The 22,215-nt window shown below is 42.3% G+C and overlaps 2 protein-coding genes across 4 annotated transcripts in view; both read right to left on the reverse strand.

Annotated features, from left to right (window-relative positions):
• The window catches only part of TMEM131L (transmembrane 131 like), a 136,608-nt gene extending 122,097 nt beyond the window's left edge, over positions 1-14,511 (reverse strand). For all 3 annotated transcript variants that reach the window (XM_039875925.1, XM_039875924.1, XM_039875923.1), the window contains exons 1-3: positions 14,333-14,511; positions 13,587-13,657; positions 6,766-6,809 (exon numbers count right to left, since the gene is read on the reverse strand). In XM_039875925.1, coding sequence (XP_039731859.1) covers positions 6,766-6,809; positions 13,587-13,657; positions 14,333-14,456 — 239 coding nt within the window. In that variant the 5' untranslated portion in view covers positions 14,457-14,511. The remainder of the gene's footprint in view (positions 1-6,765; positions 6,810-13,586; positions 13,658-14,332) is intronic.
• A 1,740-nt stretch (positions 14,512-16,251) lies between these two features.
• MND1 (meiotic nuclear divisions 1) overlaps positions 16,252-22,215 on the reverse strand; it is an 80,105-nt gene continuing 74,141 nt past the window's right edge. Inside the window, exons 11-12 of the transcript XR_005655645.1 lie at positions 19,582-19,947; positions 16,252-16,855 (exon numbers count right to left, since the gene is read on the reverse strand). The gene's annotated coding sequence lies outside the window, so the exon portion shown is untranslated. The remainder of the gene's footprint in view (positions 16,856-19,581; positions 19,948-22,215) is intronic.

Below are 22,215 nucleotides of genomic sequence, written 5' to 3' on the forward strand. Positions count from 1 at the left end.
CCACCCCAGACTGCCATTCCACTTTTTCTGGTTCGGGAATGTCAATATGAACAAAGTGTTTTGCCTATTTTTATTCTAGATTAACCCTTCAAAATCCACCTGGAATTATTAAGCTGGCTTAAATATATTTTTCAATATAAAGATACAAATTAGCACAAGCCTAATCACTCCAAAGTCTGTAAAAAAATATATATATATCTAAGAGAAGTAAACATTTCAATGAAAATCAGAATGACAATTCTGATCCTATTATTATACTATTTCCCTAATCGGTTCCAAATGAGGGCTGAATAATAATATAAACGTCAAAAGTTTTTCCAAAAATTTCACAACCTAAAAAAACCCAACAATGTTTTTATGGCTTGAAAACGATGTTAATACATATCAAGAACCCTGTTTAAAAGCTCGTATTCTAAGGAGAAGAGCTGAATTATGAGACCGGTTATAGTCAAAGAAAACTCACTTCGCATTGCTACGGCCATGAAGACATTCACTGTGCAACCCTCTCGGAGCCCACGCGACCGACAGAAGGTACTGGGGGCACACGCAGATACGGCTACGACCCAGTCTCTTTAAAAACATACCAAACTGCAAGAGCCAACTGAAAAACCGGAGCCCCTAAAACTAATGTCAGGACTGTAGTTTCAATGGCAAATATGGTTTGTGAGCTAGGATACGAAGGACACGTGAAACATGACAAGTAGTCAATTTAAAAGACTTAAATTTAAAAACAGAAGCCTGCATTCCTTCGTTTAGCAGCTCTGAGTGGTTAGGTAAAAGGTGAGGTGGTGGGGGACTCAGCTGATCCGAGACACAGACTCAAGGAACTTGAGTATCCTGAGAAAGTGATTTCCAAACAGAGCAGTAAGTGCCCTGTGCTGAGACGTGGAGCAGCCTCGCGGTGTGAGTCAGGTGAGGGAGGGCTCAGCTACGGGAGAGAGGTGTTTCAGCAAAGAAAAAGAAAGCGGGGCACCCTGTGAGAAGCAGGGGAGGACAGCATGAGGTGAGCATGAGGTGAGCAGGGCCTTCATCACAAAAGGCCTTCTGTGCCACACTCAGGCATCTGCACTTCATCCTGCAGGTAAGGAGCTCCACAAAAGGCTGTTTGTAAGCGGAATGACGGGGGAGGATGTATGGTTTAGACACGTTACTCGAGTAGGTGTGTGGAGAACAGGCTCGGATAGCTGCAAAATGAGGCGGGAGAGCGCATGAAGATCCAGCCATACCTGATGACCTCCCGGGGAGGGGGAGATGGGAGAGTCGAGGGGGGCATCCGGATTTCTGGCTTATGCAAATGAACTCACAGAGTGCTGACTTTCACCAGAGGGGCTCTGCAGAAGAGGGGCAGCTGTGGGAGGGCCGAGAGAGCTCTGAGCCCAACAGCTGCGTTCAGGTCACACTCAGCAGCACCTGAAGGCTAAAGGGAGCTCTCTGTGGGCAGCTGAACAGGTGAGACCTCCTGCACGGAAGGTACAATCCCAGTTCGAGTTTCTCCTACAAAAACCCGGGAGAGCAAGCGAGATCACCTAGGGAAATGACAGATGGGAAGAGAACAGTGGAACCCCGAAGAGACACGTTCAGGTTAAAAATCGACCATCCTATCAACAGGTCAAGAACTTGGAGTCGTGCTGAAAACATAGCTTCAATTTCTGAATGAGAACAAAGAAAAGTGAAAAGCAGTTCCAGTCCCTGTGGGGACTGAGATCCCCTTCACTGCCAAAAGGAAGTTTCCTTTAAGATTAGGTCATTTTTGTCTGCAAGTATATCTTTCAGTGTGTTGCTGAAAGGTTAACAAGATTTTCTTCATGTTCTGACTCTTAGAATCTGCCTTTAACTGATGTAAATGGTTTCAGGAAAACACATTTTGCTGCTGTTACTAATCAGATAAAAGCACAGTTAAAACGAAGAAACAAACCTTCCACAGACACTGTACCTAGCCAATCAGTATGTATGATTTTTTTTATATAACCATTTTAAAAAGCTGAAATAATATACTATTTATACTTTGTCATTGCTTAAACTTTTCACATTCTAACGAACATACCCTAAAAAGGCTTATCAGAGATATGCACAGAGCCAGCCAAGCTTCCCAGAGTGTTCAATTCTAGTAAGAGCTGATGTCAGCCCTCATTCGCTCTCATCACCAAATCCCCAACAGCAATCTTTCTCAGCAAAGCAACAGCTTACTGCTGATATCTGAGAACACCCAGGAGAAAAATGGGGATGGAGAGGAAAGAAGGAAGAAAGTTTTTCAAATATTGCTCTTCTGGCTTTCAACCAAATACGATTACACAGCATTTGCCGAAGATGAGGTCAAGATAATATAAACAAAATCTTCAATGAGGCCAATTACCCTGAAAGCTTTCCCAAACTGTGTGTGAGATCACAGGCTAGCTACTCTAGAACCCTCAACCCCAGAATGAACAGTGGTCTGCTTCCGGCCCCACCGTGGGCAGTCTGGAGGGTGAGACACAGAGCCTCTTCACTACCTAGATTCTCTCGAGACAGATGTAGGTGCCACCTGCACTTTTCTTGGGACATACTGAGACTGTTCTATGGTGAAATCTATTTATCGAGTCCCCAGGTAATAGCTGCTCCGCTATCTGGGTCTCTCAGAGACGATATATTCTTTTTCTGGAATTCATACGTGTTGGCTCTACTGCCTTCAAAGCCATCTTAATATTACTGACAGTTGGCATTGTAGGGTAGCAATTAAAATGAAAATCACAAAAATGTTTGGAAAATGTGTAAGGAGATACTAATAACTTCATAACTAACATTAAGGATAAATGACATTAAAACAGGGCAAATCTAGTATTGAACGAAATAAATAAATAAATGAGGGAGAAAAGACAAGTCTCCCATACAAAAGAATTCTAAATAATGAAGGTGGAGCTTAATCCTATTTAACGACTTGCCTCTAAACAGTGTAACGTGGAATGAGGTGAGAGAGAGAATAACTTTACTGCAGAAAAACCTGACAAAACGGTACCTCGGCCAGGTGATCAAGGTCAACATCAAAGTGATATTATATCATGGTGATAGCAGAGAGGTGATATGTGATGAGAATGGCAATTTATATCTGTGGTCTTCCTCCCCAAACCCACCACCCCAATCTAACCGTGAAAAAACACATCAGACAATCCCAAACGGAGGTACATTTTACAAAACACCTGTCCAGTCCTCGTCAGATCTGTCAGGGTTTCAAAAACAAGGAAAGTGACAAACTGGGACAACCAAGAAGATCCTCGGAGGACATGACAATTAAAAGTAAGGATCCTGGACAGAAAAAGGACATTAGGGAAAAACTAATGAAATCCAAATGAAGTGTGGGGTTTATTTAGTTCATAGCAATGTATCAACTGGTTTCTAAGTTGTGAGGAACAGACCACGGTAACATAAGATGTTAGCACTGGGGTAAACTGCCTGAGGGGTAAATAGGGACTCTGTACCATCTCTACAGCTTCCTGTAAAACTAAATCTATTCTAAAGCAAAAGGTTTATTTTAAAAGTAGTGAGACATGATATGAGCTTTGGGGATAATAAATTTTTCATTAAAAAAAAAAAACAAAAAACTACACAGTAAAGATAAATAGACGATAAGCATTTAGGTGACAAATTTACCCATCACAGGACATTACACTTACAGAGATAATTCTCTGGAGAGAACTTCACAATCTACATTTTCAGAAAATGGACACAAAAAGATTTCTAATAACAGCATCCAACCCATGTCATGATCTTGTCTTTACACATAAAGAATAAATTTCAACAAAAAAAAAAGCCAAAAGAAAACAAAGATGCTTGGAAGTCAAGTTAAAAGGGATAAAATAATGGCAAAATACTGGAATATTTGCTATTTGGAAGATTAGAATACTATGTCAATGAGGGATGATCTAATTAAGGCATTTTCAAATCAATCCAGAAGTGGCAACCAGCCTTTTCTTTTTTAATGAAATAGAAAAGTTCTGTGAATGGATGGTGATGATGGTTACACAAGAATGTGTACACACTCAATGCCACAGAACTGTATACTTAAAAATGGTTAAAATGAAAAGGTTTTATATATAAACAAACAAACAAAAAAATAAGAGTGTATCACAGGTAGTAAGGTTAGGTGCCATTTTGTTAATAAATAAGCATGCGTATAGTCATACATCCACATATATGGCTGTGGGTGAATAAGTAATCGTGAGGTAAAATGTATCTCTTACTCGAAATTGCTGTCAGAAAGCTTGAAAGCCACTGTTCTAAATCACTGACACAATTCTTCCTCACCCCACACACACCTCTGCTGATAATCTGACAGTGTCAAAAAACCAGTAAGATTAAAGTCTACTAATACCTTTAAGTGGGACAGAAAACTGGTGAACACAAACGAGTTCTAATTAATGAGAAAGGAGAGAACTGCATTTGCCAAAGAGACAAACTCAAAAGCACATGCAGCAAGACTCTCCGCAGGCCGGACCCGCCCAGCCCCAGAGATGCGGCCCAGGCCGTCCTAGCTCCACGCTCACATCATCACCTGCCTACCTGCCAGCTACGCTTGAACATGTCAAATCAAGTTGAGATTTCTAAGAAATGACCCATCAGACTTCCTGATTTTCCTCCCACTAAATCCTTTCTCCCATCACAGTCATGATCCCGCCAGATGCTCAAAGCCAAACGCTAGAAGCCCTCCATGACTTCTTTCCCTTCCTCTCTCCACAACCGATTCAACCAGTGATGGAACTGTTCCAACCCAGAATTCATCTCAGAACTTGCCATGTCCCTCCAGCCCCTCTACTGCCAGCTAGCCTGAACCTTTTCTTGCTCCCATACACCCAAACAGGATTGTGACAAATTTTGAACTTTAAGTTATCCCCTATTTAAAATTTTATGCTGAGTTTAAATGGTCGCCAAGAAGGTAATATTGTAAATATTGACATTTTTAATAAAACTCACAATCACTTTTTAAAATATATTCCATGGAATCTAAATACCAGTGCAATAATATCCATCATCACTCATTTTTTAAAATATACAGATAGGCTTTTCTATATTGCTGGATATTCCCTCAAAGAATTTTAACCTAATATATCTTTATGTTCAAAGCCTTTTGCAACAAAACTAGGGGTATAAATTGAAATTTCAGGTTTTTAAAAATTTCCTGTGACCACTGGATCTTAGTGTTAATTTTTTTTCTTCTGAAATGAGTTATCATTATAATTTTATTAGTATGCAATTGATCAATAAATTTTACAAATTTTAATAGGTAATTAAACACAAATCAAATTTAATTGAAAAATGTATCCTTTAATGCGATTAATGAAAACTGTCTTTTACCCCCCTAATTGGTCCATATAATTATTACTTACTGCTGGAATAAGAGAGGATGTTAGCATCAATTTAATCTTATTTTCCTTGTCCTTTATTATAACTGTTTTTTAATGTAAGCATGCACAAAGCGAGTTTACACAAACAGACGTGAGTAGACGGAGCTTTGTTACAGCACTGTCCCTACCTATATTCTCTGAACTCCCTCAGTGTTTTATCCAAAAATCACAGTGATCTAGCATTAAAAATGATCTAACAACTGCCAATTTGAATGGGTCCTCCATCAATTTTAATGGAAGTAGAGATCTGAAAATCACCAGAGGAACAAAGGAGTTTTTCATCCAATCAGAGTTAACCACTTTCTCCTAACCAATACCAGTATTTCAAATGCCCAAAAGGAAACACACAGTAGGATCAGGGCTGGGTAAGATGTCTTTCTTTTTTAAAGTGGAGAAGCATAACTTACAACCTCAGGTAGGTCATTTTTTAGGAAAATATGTGGATGTTGGGAATCTAGAAGCTGATTTCCTAAAAAGTTATTCCTGTGTTCAGGTACCACTGAGTCTTCAAGTACTTCTAAGGGATCAGATATTCCATTCTGACTGAGACTGCCCCATGACCAGAGTATTATTCTCTTTTAAAAATATAGTTTACATCTTTCGATTTGCTAGCCCCCCGCTTAAAATCCTTGAACAACTCACACCACAATACTATATTTTATTTTATTAAAACATTAAATTCAAATCCCTACTGTTGACCTCTAAGGTCCTACCTCATCTCACTATTCCACAAACGACATTGGCTTTCTCCAAGTTCCTGGACGGCTGCCAGTGCTTCCCACCTCAGGGCCTTTGCACCTGCCATTCCCTCTGCCCACAGTGCTCTCCCTCTGCTTGCTGTGAGGCCACTCCTGCGCATCCTCTGGACCTCAACTTAAATGCTACCTGCTAAGAGGGACCTCACCTGATCACCCCATCACCTCATTATTCTCTACCACAGCCATCTAATTCTTGACAGTTCTTATAAAAGCATAACTATTTTGTTTTGCTTGCAGCACTGCCTGACTCCCCCACTACACACAACAACGCCTTGTTTGGCGTTTTGTATCTGGCGCTCGGCACAGTGCCTGATGCTCAGTGGCTGTTTGTGAATAACACGGAGTTAGGTATAAGCATGCCACGGGAGAAGAGAAGTTGGTGGAGGGAAGGAGGGAGGGAGGGAGAGAGTGAGAGAGAGAATGAGTGTATGTGTGTGTGTATTTAACAGCCTTCTGTATAAACTTATTTTCAAACAAAATCATATTAAAGAGTGTAGATACCCCAAATGCCAAAGAGAAAGGTATATTACAGATAATATTAAATACATAAACATAGACATACACAAGACTTCAGATGGTATCCAAAGTGCACAGAGAAATCTAGCAGGTAAATGCTTCCATTTTTTTCTTACCTCTGTTCTTGAGAATGCTCCTCCATATCCTCTTCAGAATCACCCTATTGAAAAAAAAAACATGCTTTAACAGTTGCTTCAAAGGAACACGAAATCTCTAAAAGAAAGAGTTCTTCAAATCTCACAGAGGTGATGAACTTGTAATGAATGTCTAAAACAGAAGTGTGTGACACGCAGCGGGCATTCAATATTTATTGAAAGAACGACACTATTAATGACACTACTAAAAGCCATAAATTGTCAAGTGACCTCCTAGATACTCATTGTAAGAATTCCACCTGTTTAAAATTACAACCTAAACATACTCTCAAATTAGTTTTACATCACTTCTCTCCAAGAGCATTTTTTAATGTTTATCACACGAGGTAAAGTTTAATGATAATAAAAATTCCCAAATATAGAAAACGTATAGTTTTGCTCAGAATCCCCTAAATGAATACCTGATCTAGTCTGACATCAACATGAAAAGGCTGATAAATATTATAAATGGCATATATATCATGCTCAAAGTGATTCCAAAATCTTCCAGATTTACACCAAAATCAGACCATGTGCCATGTACCGGGGAAGGCTCTAGAAACGAACACAAGGGCAGATCCAATTAAATACTACACTTGCCTGATGGACGCGATCTTGACTATTCTTTCTAGAAGCTCATCACTGTTGGCTTCAGGAACACCAACCCGCTCTGTTCCTCCGGCTTCTCTCTGATTCTTGGCTCTCTTGGTAATACTGCCTCACGGCCCTCTTCCTATGTCACTGGCAGTCCCCCGGGGCCGACTCCCCTACATTAATTCCACAAGTTAGCCCTCGCTTGTAACCATGGGCCCGAATCCCTATCTCTGGTCCCAACTTCTCACTCAGTTACATCACACTCAATAAATGCCTATCTTTCCGCAAGAGCCAAGCCTCACGCGATTTTGGTCAGCACGGCACATGCTTAGTACTCCACCACGTGTCCGTGAACTAACTTACAGCTCCAGCCCTACTGCCAGATGCCTCCAGGGCACATGCACTTTGTCTCCCCAGAAACAATTACGACCAGCATCAGACTTATCAACATCAGGGATCCCTGACAAGTGGCTTCTCTTCTAACCAGGCTCCCTCTGTCAGACACCACCATCACACTCCCAGACCCGCAAACCTTTAGGGTCATCCTATACTGCTCTCCTCCCTTCACCCCCAACCATCAAAGACCCACCCACTCATCTGAAATGACAGTTCAGACCTGTCCATTTTTCTCCATCCCTTCCGTGAGCCAACTGGCCCGCACCATCAGTACCCCAGGCCTCCACTGCCATCACAGATGGGGCTTTCTTTCTTCTCTGTGACTTTAGCCTTCAACCCATCCTGGGTGTCACTGCCAGACCAATCTTCCTCGACATCAGTCATTACTTACCATGCACATGGTATGGACCCAGCATTCAATGTCACTGTGCTACTCTCTGCTCAAGAACCTACCATGGCTCCCTAACTGCTAGTCAGCTCTACTCCAGCTCCTTAACCTGGAATTGAGCCACTGTCAACTGACCTTGATACCTATCTCAGTCGCTACAACCATGCTTCAGCAGGGGCTCTGGGCTCCAATGTAAACCATCAGCATAAAAGCACTGAATCTTTGCCCATGTGAGTGAGGCTCTAGGCTAGGCCCCAGTCACCTGTCTGCTAATGCAGATCTCTCAGGGGCCTTAACAGACAGACGCCTCTCATACACACTGTTCCTCCTCTCTCCTCTGAGTTCCCACATTTCAGCACTTGGATGTTATCTCAGGGTATTACCAGCCTTATCTCCCCAACAACACCAAGTTCTCAAAGGGCAGGAGCCAAATCCTATAATTCCCCCCCACCGCCAGAGGCGGGGGTTGGGGTGGGGATGGGCAAAATGGGGGAAGGTGGTCAAAAGGCACAAACTTCCAATTATAAAATAAGTAAATCATACGTATATAATGTATGGCACGGTGACTACAGTTAATAATACTGTACTGCATATTGCATAAAGTTGCTAAAAAAATAAATCTTAAAGTTCTCATCACAAGAAAAAAAATTTCCTAACTATGTACCATCACAGATGTTATCTAGGCTTACCCTGGCAATCATTTCACAATATATACAAATATCAGATCATTATGTTGTACACCTGAAGCTAATGTCAATTATACCTCAATAAAAAATGTTTTAATAAAGATAATTTTAAAATACTAGTGGATATGACTATTTCTGAAAACTTCATAAAGCAAATTTTTCTAAATCAAAACAGAACATGAAAATTATTTCCCTCAGAAACAAGAACTTTATCACCACAATACTGACCTGGCCCAATTGTGCTAAAACTCATACAACAGCATAGCGGCCAAAAGCATGGGCTCTGGAGCTAAACACCTCGCAGATTCAAATCCCAGCACTGTCACTTTCTTAAGGCCTTGGGCAAGTTATTTAATGACTCCGTGCCTCAATTTCCTCATCTGTAAAATCAGGACCTAAAACTTCATAGTTTTTGGTGTATTAACATGTGTTAATACTTATAAAGGGCTTAAACAATGCTGGTTAGTATCGAACCCATGATAGTTATTATTTTTTATGTTAACAGTGGAAGTAGATTAAACCAAAAATAAAACTCTATGACAAAAAGATTTCCAAATACAAGTTAATGAATCAACGACTGGAGAAAGATGCCATTACATAACACAGTACCTGAGACAATTAAGAATTCTCATACTCAGTGTACCATTTCCTGTTTCACTTTCTATCAATTTCCGTTATTTACTCCCAGGCTTAAGGGGGTAAATTTAACAAGACACGAGATTTTTAAAGATAGAGACCTTCTTATTCACGACTGTATCCGAGGCCGGGCCCGTGCTAGGTGTTTGCTAGATGAACAAACACGGCCAGTGGAGCTCGGAGCCTGCCACCATCCTAGTCCAGACCAACGAGAGTCTGTAGCAGCTGCTCTTACTCAGCAGCCATGTCCACGTCCCAAACCTATCCAGGGGCATCAGAGGCAAAGCTTCACATCTCAGCAAAGTCTGACTGGATTAAAAGAACAAATTCTAGACTGACTTTCTTGCTGCCAGAACTGATATAAAAACGTGATTAAACAATAATAAGAAACCAATGCTTAAGGCATTCAGCCTGCCATCTTCAGAAATGAATAACCTATAAATAGAGGAACAAGACAACACAGTGACAACTGCCTCTCTTCCATTAGGAAGAACTCACGGGCTAACTAATGAATGCCTACTGCATACACAAAGGGAACACCAAACTTAGAAGCCCAAACTCCCTTCAGGGGAACCTAGTTAGGGCAACAAGGCACACACAACAAAGCCAGACACTCAAGAAATTCAAAGAGACAGAAATGATGACAGTGCCATGCCATATCAGGAGTCGAGAAGGACCTGTATGAAAAGCAGGGCAATAGCATCTGTTCTTTCATTCAACAGATAATATGTTGGGCCTGCTCAGCCAAGGGTCAGGCTAGAGTGAGTGTCCCAGACAACGGACCAGAGCAGCAGCCAAGGTCAGAATGCGTGAAGACCTCAGGGCCAGAGCAGGTCAAGTGGATCACAGGGAACTACAGCTTTTTAACCTTGAAGGTGAAGTAAGAAGGGACACAAAGCAGGGTCTCGCATACACGCATATACTTCTGGACAGTAAGCTAATGAAAATGCTTTTTGGTTTCTACACCATCGCCACTTTGGATTCAGTGTGGTGAAGCACGTGTCACGTGAAGCAGAGTCAGAGGAAAGGAAAAACTCTGTAAATCTAAGAATGGTTTTTTCTTCCTTCTCATTATCATCATGGACAGTTTTCATGTTCCTACACCAAGCTGTCATACAACATAAGAGAGTATATAACAAAAAGACACGAATAACTTATCTGTGCAATTGGAGGGCACATAATAGTCCCAAGTTATCTGCACTGGTTCAGCCCCTTCAAGGAAGGAAAGCTGTTCCATGCTCTACAAGAACCAAATTCAGGGGACAGCTGAGATATTGCCAAAATAACAGGTAACGTGTATTAAGTGCTTACTAAATTCAACGCACTTAATCCTCACAAAATCCTCTGAGATCAGCACCATTTCCACCCCCATTTTGCAAATGAAGAAACTGAGGACAAAGAAGTAAAAAGGGATGGAGCTTGGAGTCAAACCCTGGAAGCCTGGCCAGAGGGTCTGACAGTGTAGAATAACTCAGCTGTTATATTTGGTTTTACTAATGGTGCATTACTCAAGTTCTTGATCACTTAGAGATCCATTAGAAAGAAAAAGACCCAATCAACAGAAAACATTTCTAAAATAACTGAATAAGTAATTAGCATTGGCAAATGTTAGTATTCAATTTTTTACTGCTACAACTTCTGATGCTGTTTCACCTATAATTGAAAAACCTTAGCTTCTGAAGCCATCTTTCAGTCTTCCTGAATGAAAGAAACCTGACTTACAAGTTAATTAAGCAGAAAACCCTCAAATTTAAATAACAACTATAAATATTCCCTTTCAACAGACTCCATGACACACGAGGGAACTTTTTCTTAAAAAAATTCAAAATATTTTTAAAAGAATTCTCTAAAAATAACTTTCAGAACACTCTGCAGTTTATATATATACACGACGTGGGTATATATACACATATATGCATATACATATAGCATATACTGTGTGTATACATGTAGGCAATTTAAACGTGTGTGTGTGTGTGTGTGTGTGTGTATACAGTATGCAGTTAAGATATAGAGAGATCCATATATATCCTCATCCCCACCCAGGTACATTCAGATAAAGTAAAACAGCCTCTAAAAGATATACGTATAGATAAAAATGAAGTGTTTAAAAAATTACTTTACCAGTTTCACTTTCATTACGGCTTTGATTAAAATAGCTTAGCTATCAATGCTTCGATAGTATTCCAAAAGACAGCTTCTAAATTTTAACATCTTTTATGAAAGAAAATTGTATTATCCATATAAACAAAACAAAACTATAAATTAATAATTTTGTAAAATAACGTCAGAGCCTATAAGTAAAATATCATAGGCCTTGACATTTTCACCTACGAGCACAGTGCCTACATCTTCGACTAATGCTGTACCAAATGAGAGTCTATAATTTACTTTCCTTTCAGCCTGGGTTAGCTTTCAACACTAACCACCAATAAGAGGCAGAGGCTACAAATGAGTAAAAATGCAAATGTGAATACATATAGATGTACACCGGTGCTTCTCAACCCGGGCAATTTTGCTCCCCAGGGACATTTGGCAATGTCCGGAGACATTTTTAGCTGTCGCAAGTGAGAAGTAGTGAGGGAGGAGTGAAAGCCACTGGGATCTAGTGGGTAGAGGCAGAGATGCTCTGGCTGCTTGACATCCTACAGTGCCCAGGTCAGCCCCCCTACAACAAAGAATTCTCCAGCCCAAAATGTCACTAATGTGGCTGTTTAACAACTCTGATATACACAAATATAACTATATTTTTAATAGTAAATATGGCAAATGTTAAGTGTGGCTCTCTCAGTAGGATTATGCACAACTTCTATTTTGTTTATCTTGTTGCAGATTCCAAACCTTCAACAATACACATCTGTTATTTATAATAAGAAAAAAAAAATCCACTTGGGAATAAATTTTTAAGAGAAGGGCAAACCATTTGCTCCCCATCCTGTTGGGGCTTTTCTCTCAAAGGACTGGTCTTATTCAGCCTGCTGGCCTTCACCAAAGGTCCAGGAAAATTTTCCTCTAAAAATCACCTCTCCGCCTTGAAGCTGTTATTCATTAGCCCTGGTTAAAATGAATATTCCAAATATCTCAAAACCAGCACTCTAAATGCTTCACATAGGAGGGAGAAAATTGAAATGTAAAACTGCACAGCCTTTCCAGCGAAATTACAGCTAAACATCCTGTTTTTCTAAACAGCCACAAGAGACAGCATAGAATTAAGTGCTGCCACCAATGTGGGAAGTAATGAACATCTCAAAAATTACGGCACACAAACTGAATATTCTCTTATAATTCAAACCGCTCCTCCCTCCCCAGAAACACACACACACACACACACACACACACACACACACACACACTTGAGGTCAGTACTGTCGCTGCTGAAAAACAGTCAACAATATTATATTTAAATGTGTACATCTGAAATCAGTGAGAATTTCTCCTAAAAGTTAAACCTTACACACAAAAGCTTTGCAATACTGTCTATTGCTGCAATAAACCCTATATGATGCCACAGATTCCGATAAAATATTAGGAATTATTTTTCCACATGTAATCATTATATCATGGGGGGGGGAACCCCCCAACCGGAAATTTGAGATCTTAAAGGGCTGTATTCTAACACAAATTAAAGGAACTCGAAAAAAATCCAAGATTACAATCCTTTTAAAGTCCCTTCTTCATCCCAAAGCTACTTAACGCTAATATAGCAAGTAGCACTCACTAACATTCCTGAAATCAATATTCCTGTGGTCCTCAGGCACATAGCACCAGCTCACTTGGAGAACAGGGCACATGTCTCTCGCCCATCCAGGACCACGGCTGGCCGAGGGGCCCGCCCTTTCCTCTATGCTCGGCAGAGGCTGGCCGCGGCCCTGTTGAGGTGGCCTCAGCTCCCACCTCCTGAACTTGGGGCAGGCGTGACTCACGCCGTCACATGGCCCGGGAGGAGGCCTCGAAGGCCACCATTGCCAGGTGTTCAGGCTCTGCCCGACCGTTTATTTGCCTTGCAAAGTGGCCCGCACGCCTGTGCCGCCTGGGGGCCGGCGGCCTCCCAGCCTCTCCCCTCTCGCACACCCACCCCCGCCCTGTCACCTGGTCGTCCTCACCTGAGTAGGCAACAGGAGTTCCCCTTCTTCTGCCTGCCACAGCTCCACCACGTTCGGCAAAGGCTCAACCGCTGCACGAACACCAAAAAACACACCGCGTTTTTAATGCACGGAAAAGAAAGGCTTCCTGTTTCCCTATCGTCTCCCATGCACCGGCCTCACCAAAACAAGCCTCCCTTTCCTTCTAGAAGCAGAGGACACCCGAGGATAAGAACACAATGGAGGGGTGTAAACCGGCGGCCCCAGTGACAGAGAGCCGACGCGTGCAGGGTCTGAAGGTGTCGTGCTGGGGGGCGGGTGGGGAGAAGCCACCCCGCAGGCCACTCTGCGCTCGCATCCCGCAGCATCTGGGGCTGGCATCTGCAGAATGAGTCCTGGGCGGCCAGGCTCGGGGAACAAAGCTGCAGGAAGCCGGGCCGCAGCGGGGCCCCAGCGCGCGCCACACAAAGCGGGGGCTGCGCCTGGGGCGCCGGGGGCCCGCGCACAAAGGCTCCCGGACGCGCGCGGCTAGCGGTCCGCGCCGCGGTCCCCGAGCCCCGCGACTTCCCAGCTTTCTGTTTGCATGGGGACGCTGCGGTTAGAGAATGTTATCAGCCAGAATTGCAACCGCTTTCCTTCCTCCTCCTGCCCCTTTCCCTTTCCTCCCCTCCCCTTGCCCTCTAATAGATTTCGGCAGTTCCTTAAAAGAAAGAGAAGGGGGGGGGCAGGGTAGAGAGGGAAAGCCAGCAGAGCCGCGCAAGGCTGACCTTGTCCCTGAGCCCCTCCCGGGCGACAGCAGGGCAGGAGGACTTGGAAGATGCCCAGCAGGAGGTTCACGGCCGCGGCGGTGCGGCAGTAGCAGCCCGGCTGCGGGCGTCGGAGCCCCGCCATGCTGCTGCTCGCGCTCCTCTCGGTGCTCGCCGCGCTCGCCGCTAGCTCGCTGGCGCCCGGGCTGCCTCGCCCCGGACCCGCCCCCGCGCCGCCCGCCCCGCCCCGCGCTGCCACCCCCGCCCCCGCCGCCGCCGCCGCCGCAGCTGCTGCAGCTCTAGCCCCGGGCGCGCCGCTCGCCCTGCGCGCGTGTGCGCCACAGATAGGGGGGGACGGAACGCGGCGGGGTGCGGGGAACGTGGACAATGCGAACGCCGCAGCCGCGGGCGCCCCACCCCTGCGTGGAGCGCATGGCTGCGGGCACGCCCCGCAGCGCCCGCAGCTTTTTGCCCAAATCTGCGGGGCCCAGGCACTTTCTGCGGCCGTGACTTAGACTGTCGGGAGAGACTATCAGGCCACTGTCGCCAAGTGCGATTTCGACAACTTTCGGGAGAGGTCCACTTTGTTTGGGCACACGGGCCTCGGTCGGGTTATTACCCACGGGCAGGGGAGCGGCGATGGGTGATGGGAGTGAGGAGTCGCCCAGCGAGAGGCCCGAGACAGGATATTAGTGGAAATAATACAGTGGTTGTCAGGAAACGCGAGTGCAGCCACATGGCTACTGCCAGTGCTGCAGCGAGGATATCCGGTGGCTGCATAGTCTGTAATTTAGAATAAAAAGAGCTCTCCCAAGCCCCGAGAGGCTGACCTCAGCGCCGCGTGGCGGTGGTGCGCCCGACGCCCTCTGTGGAGACGGTCCAGGTTGTGACAGGTGGGGAAGCCTCTTCCTAGGCGATTTATAGCTTCAAAGATCCTGCAAATACTCCCCTTCGATTCAAGTTGCAAAATTTAGCCAGCCTCTTCTGAAACATGGTGGGGGTGGAGGACGTGGGTTAGTTGCCTGTTTCTAACATAACAGGATAATATAAGCAATATTAGAAATATATTTTCTAGCCCCACTTTTTGATGTCTTGAACCAAGAAGTACATCTAAGATCTGAGATGTCTTTTAATATCACGTCTTTGCCAGCGATATCAGGAACAAGCATTTATTCAGGAATCGATGTGCATCACCTGGAAGTATTGACAATATTCACATTTTTTTCCCCCTTAATTTGCTGCTTCCAGAGTAGCTTATATGAAATTCAGAGAATATGAGGAGTAAAGAGGGGAAGTGACCGGGGCACACCTGTCTGCTTACATTGATCCTCTGCTTAATTGCTTCTGGTGCCTTACAGTCTAGACAATGGAAAAGCGGTGGTCGAATAGCAGGACAGATGCCGGAGAAGGACTAAATCAATTACGAATCCTCTCTCTCCTAAGGATATAATACAGTACTGTGAGCCCAGCCTCACGCTGCGTCTGGACAAAACTCTAAATAAGCTTAAATAGCCTAATTGCTTTGCCAGAACTTAATATTTAAGAAGATTAGCAAAAATAGAAGTCTTCGATGTGAAAAAAGAAAAAACACCTCAGTTTGCATTAACTCCAGTATTCTCTCTTGTTCCTTGCCTTTTTTCTGTTCCCTGCTACCCTGTTTATTTCCTTAGTAAGAATCTCCAGTCCCATCCTAATGTGTCCCTTTTTTCTCTTCATGTCTTTTCTCCAGGTTTCTATTTGCCCCTTGAGCTCTGAAGGTTGTCCCAGTGTTAAGGGGGTCTCATGATAAGAATACTTGCACGGCTCACGTAGGCAGTTACTGCACCGTCAAAGTTTTCTTTTTTTAAGTGAAAGTTCTCTCATTTGGCCTAGTTATTTACAACATGCATTTTTAAGTCCTCTTATGACCATACTACTTAGATAGGAAAGCAAGCAGAAACTGATGGCCCTGACAGGATTTATTAAACAGATTGAAGAAAAAGTCAAAGTACAAAACTTTTTCACTATTTTTTAAATAACTTTACTTTTTTCCCCATACTAACCAGTATCACAGAATCAATGGAAATGACTTAAGAGATAGAGAAAATAGCTGTGGACCATATGTAACTACGGCTCTATTTTGTCCTCATACTGAAGCCTTTTAAAGGCCAGCTTGATTTTTCAAAGTGTGGTCTTGAGGACTTTACAAAGTGAGTGATGCTATGAGACTGTTGTTGAAAAAGCCAGAAACCTGTATCTGCGGTGCCAGGGGGTTGGAGAGGGATACAGGATTACACAGCTGTCTTCTTAGATAAATCTGACCTACTTAGCCTTCTCTGGAGGTATTTTTCATGCTGACTCATGAACAACAGGAAAGTTATGGCCCATTAAGTAGCATCTATGTTTTGAAGTAAAGTTCTGTTCCAAAGAAGACTCCAGTGTCATTTGTGCTCTATTTCCATCATTCCCCTGTAGAAAGTAGATATTCTGTTGTTGTGGAATATTAAAGCTGGATAAATTTTAGCTGTTAAATGAACTGCTTCATTTTACAGAAGAAACTGAAGCCTGGAAAAGATGAGAAATACCCAAGTTATAGTGGCAGAGTTATGGAAAAGTATATATGAAATAACGTTAACTGAAAAATATTTAGTGTAAACATGAATAAACTTATGTGCAAATTATATACACAAGAGTAAAGTATGAAAGAGGCACTAAGAAGATAACTCACTGGAGTATATCAATTTTAAATTAGATCCATGTAAGTTAAAATGTTTTTTAAAAACCTGAAATTGACTGAATCTACACTTGTATATTGATGTTGACCATGCCTTTGACTTACTTTACCCTTGTTCTTTTTTTCTTAATGAGTATAGATGAACAGCAAGCAAGTCTATAAGTCCTGCATAAAATTGATAGTGGAATGTCATGGCCAAATCACCTACCTCTAATCTAGAGAAGATTCAACACACCGGGACATAAGGTGGTTGTGAAGATTAAGTGAAATAATGTACAGTAAGCATCTGGTATAGATGTTCAATAAATGCTAGTAATGATATTATCATATATTGCCAATGTAGGGGCACGCCAGACCTTTCATTAATATGATAAATTTGATACTGATTTTCAATTACTTGAATTAGCTATTATCATTCATTATCACATCATTTATGGGAATGATTAATGCAAATGTACCTGTAACAGCTGTTTGCTGGCTTATCTATCCATCCGTTTTGGGCCTCACCCCAATCTGACAACAAAACCTAGTGTTTTATCACACCACCACCACCATCATTGCCTCACCCTTGCCTGGGCGGAAATGCTGGGAGGGAATAGGTCCTGAGCAGAGTAGAAGCCTAATGATTAGGGTCAGATACTCCTGAGATGCAGACTGCCCCCTGACTCAGGGGACCCTTCTTATCTAACTTTATTCCATTTCATCTCAGGAAGCTTCGGTGCATTGGATAGAGTTCTTTCCTTTCTTAAACTATTCTGTTGTATTAAACAATTGTCCTTTTCCATCTGGGAATATCATGCAATTTGGAGGAGTACTGGTGTTCATAGTTAAAAACAGTCATCTTTATGTTTCGAAATGCATAAAACTGTATAGTGAAAAAGGGTAAATATTACTGTATATAAATTAAAATTAAGTCGTGTGTTAAAATTTTTAATTAAATAAGTTTTTTAAAGAATTAGACAAAAAAATTAAACTTAAAAATTAAAATTAAAGAATTTTTTTAAAGGGAGGCTAGAATGTGATTTATACAGGATGCCTCGAGTCCTATTAAATGTTTAAATATGATTAAATGAATAAGTGAATGAGAAAACAGTAGTCACTTTCCCAGTTTCTTTTGCAACTTGGCATTGCTATTTAGCCTAGCTCCAGTTAATTAGATATAAGCAGACTTCTACTGTCATGACTTCAAAGAAAGCTATTGTTTTCCTGATGAAAACGAATAGAGTCAGCTAGGGCAGTCTTCTGCTCTGCATCCTTCTTCCTGCTGGAATAAAGGTTTGCAGCCACCATGTAAGCCTGAGGAAAAAATTGAGGGTGGCAGATTAATTAGAAAGGCAGAATAAGTCCGGATCCTTGATGGAATTAAGGGATTACGGATGTCTGCCTTAGATATCTTGTTCTGTAAGCAAAAGTAACCCCTTCTTACTGCAGTAAAGTTTTCTGTTACTTCTAGCCAACAACGATCCCAAGTGAGAGAAATAAGTCAACCAAAACAAAAATGAAACTAAACAATCATCATTAACAATAACTAGCCTCAAAGATATTAACAGAATGCTCATACGACAAGAGGAAAACAGCAAACTAGTACTTGGTTCATTTTATAAGTGTTAATTAAAACAACAATCGTGCATCATTTTATATCAAATTAGCAAAATAGATAAAAGCAACAAAAGTAAATACTAATTAGATAGCTGCAGAGAAATAGTGTTTATTACTTAGCAAATTATTCTCCAAAGGATGGTGGTATCACCAGGGCCATCATCTTAAGTCTGTGTAATGGCACTCTTGGCATGTGCGACAAGCAGCTCTGGGTACCATCTGTGAGATTTTCCTCCTACCTTCTCAATTTGCTTTGCAGCCTCTTCCTCCTATGCCCAATCTCTAATATTAAGAATACCCCAGGGCTTGGTTCTGGCTAGTCTATAGTTTCTCTCTCTGGATGAACTCATCCAGCCCTATAGCTTTAAATAATATCCATAAGCTGACAAGTCCCAAATTATAATTTTAGCATTGACTTGAAGTCCCATACTCATATATCCAACTGTCTACCTGCCATCTCCACTTGAATGTCTAAAAAGAGTCTCAAACCTAACATGTCCAAAACCTCTTGATTCCACCTACCCAAACCTGCACATCCCTAGTCTTCCTAACTTCCAGTCCATGGCAGTTCCATCTACCCAGTCGCTCAAGCCAAAAGCCAAGGAGTCGTATTTCATTCTTCTTCTCCTTACATCCTGTAAATCTATCAAGAAGTTCTATGGTGCCCACCTCCAGACTATTTCTCATACCTCTCCTTTCTCGATCGCAACCCTGACGGAAGCACCTCACCCCTCACAAAGCCTCCTACAATTAATTGCCTTCTCCTGGACCGTCTGCTTCTACTCTCACCCCTTACATCTTGGTTGTACAATGGCCAAAGCGACCTCTTAAAAATAGAATTCGGACTATGTATAAAACCTTCCAGTGGTTTCCTATACAATTAGAATAAAATCCAGTCTCCTACCCTGTCCTGCATGGAACTGTGAGATCTGGTCCTGCCCGCCGTTTTTGTCCTCACCTTCTGCCAGTCTTCTTGATACCTGTTCTTCAATGCGGGGGCCTTCACGTTCCCCAGGCCCACCAGGCTTGACTCCCGTCTTGGGGCCTTTCTACTTGCTGTTTTCTCTATCTGGAAAGCTCTTTGCCCTGGTGGTCACACATCTGGCTCCTTTACGTCATTTACATCGGACTGCCATGTATGGTTGTGCATGGGGCTCCCAAGGAGTTGGGACTGATTCGCCAAGCCAGGCCTTGGCTCAAGGATGCCTGGGGTGAGAAGAGCCTTCTGTTGATCCCACACGGACCGACAGCCAAACCACATGCCCATGATGTGGTGTCTTCTCAGCGGGGGCACTTTTTCTAATCAAAATATTATTTCATATTTCTAAAGAGAAGAGAGAATAATCACTGGCACTCACTTTACATGCATCTCACATAAAAGTACAACAGGATTAGTCTGATCATCCTTATTTCACGTGTTAGAAACAGAGAGGGATAAATTGTTAATCCAGAATTAAAACTGGACTCTAATTCCAGTACTGTCTCTGAAGATGAAGAAGCAAGAACTCACTTGGAAACTTCTATTTTTTTTCATGTTTTAATTCTCCTTATTTAGGACATCTGTAGGAAGGTTAGAAAAAAATCTATAAAGGCTCAAGCTATAGTCATTAAGAAGCTGCTATTGCTACGTAGACCTACAAAACATACCTGTCCTATACACCCCGACCAGGTGATAAGTTAAGGTCAATAGGAAACCTAGTAAAATTTATCATTTCTCTTTTGAGTCTCCATACCTTTGGACATACAGGCCTTGTCCCTTTACTGACTTCTATACATACTAGCTTATAGTCTATTTGGAAAATTATTTGTGTGAACCTCTAAGATAGTGACTGCATTAACTTGTTTGTACTTATTACTAAAATTTTCTACTTGGGAATTCAAAATGCAGACCAAGGAGTAAAATTTTTCTCTTCCTTGATGACTTTCTTTCTTCCTTGTTGTTGCAAAAGATAAAGAAGTAGACTTCAGAGGGTTGGCAAGAATTGCAGTTCAATAAATTAAGTCAATTTCTTGGTAGATGACCTTAGAAAAACTGTTTTTTTTTTAAAGTCCCACTCAAGCTATAAAACTATCACGTTATAAAGGTCTCGTCTCAGTCCGGAAAGCAGAAGTACTAAGTACTTTTTCAGCTCCATATAACAGTCTGAAGTGATTGTAGTGTAATTCTGCTTCTAGAAATGGAAGATAAACCTCATCTAGTGCTATAACATGCCAAGCCCTATCCCAAGTGCTATGTGTTTGTTAAGTCACTTAATCCTTCCAGCAGCCCCAGAGGGTGTAGGTACTATCATTACCCCTATTTTACAGATGGAGAAATTGAGGCACAGATAGGTAAGGTACGATTGCCCAGGTGATAACCCAGTAAGGCACAGAGCTGGAATTGAAACCCCGGCAGTCTGTCTCTGGACAGGCTCCTGACCAGCTGAGAAATACCGCTTTTCTACCTCTTCTGTGCCCCCCGCTTCCCCCCTGTGAACGGAAGGGGAACGCTGGCCACTGTTGTAACAGTGACCATCAGAAATGTATGCAAAGCACACCAAAATTGGAAACACTGAATAAAGGCCACCGTGGCACAAATAAAACTAACAACTTGTTTTTAAGAGGATGTCAGTACTGCATAACCAACTTTTAGTTACTGAATGTGTCATGGTTCCAGAAATAATGGCATTCCCTGTAGTGGAAATGGATCTGTCTAGGTAACTTTGACATATGAATTAAGTCACATGAACCCATGTTGTTGTAGGAGCTCCCCAGACTAACATCTTATATCAACTTCCATTACTAGATAGGATCCTAATAGTAGTATTTCAACAACACTTATCTGACCTAACCATCTAAACAGTCTACCTGCAATTTTGGAAAACGTTTCACAACCTTGAACAAGGCACTTCACCTCTCTGAGCCTTTTTTTCTTGTCTATAAAATAAAGTCATAAAATGATATGACCTCTAAGGTCTTTTCCATGTCTAACATTGAAAGATTTTCTGTCCAGACCTGATAGCTTGAGAGCAGAAAGCCTGAACTTTTTTATTATTTCTTACTACTTCAAAATCTACTGAGTAAAGCAACCTCACAGCTTCTAGAATCGGTGTGCTTTCCGATTACAATCATGTTAAGTCTGGCACTTAAAGTTCAAGTAAAAAACTGCCAGGTCAGCAGCAGGGAGCCAGATGTCATGGAGAAGAAGAGATAAGGGGAGATGCGTTCTTTCTTCAGGTGCAGACCTGGACTGACAGTCTCGGGCCACCTGGCGAAGTGTGCAGTTGGTAGAATCTAGTGTTCTATCTGTGGGGTCTTGGGCAAGTTACTTAACCACTCTGTGCCTTAGTTTCTCACCTACAAAATGGAGATAATAGAGATAATAAGAGTCTACTTCACAAGTTGTGACAGAAAAATTTGTATATGTAGGCCTGTAGAAGAGCGCCTGGCACATAGGAAATGCTATATAATGCTGTGTTGTTATTGTTGTTTCCTAGATTAAGAAATACAAAGAAGAAGGCAAACCCCGAGTTTGTACTGCAGGAGAGAAGCGCAGGGCAGGGCCCATAAATGCCTCCACCGAATCAACTTCATGCCAGGCCAGTGTGAGACT

The sequence above is a fragment of the Pteropus medius genome, unplaced genomic scaffold (assembly GCF_902729225.1).
Source record: "Pteropus medius unplaced genomic scaffold, Ma_sr-lr_union100, whole genome shotgun sequence".
Classification (NCBI taxonomy): domain Eukaryota; kingdom Metazoa; phylum Chordata; class Mammalia; order Chiroptera; family Pteropodidae; genus Pteropus; species Pteropus medius.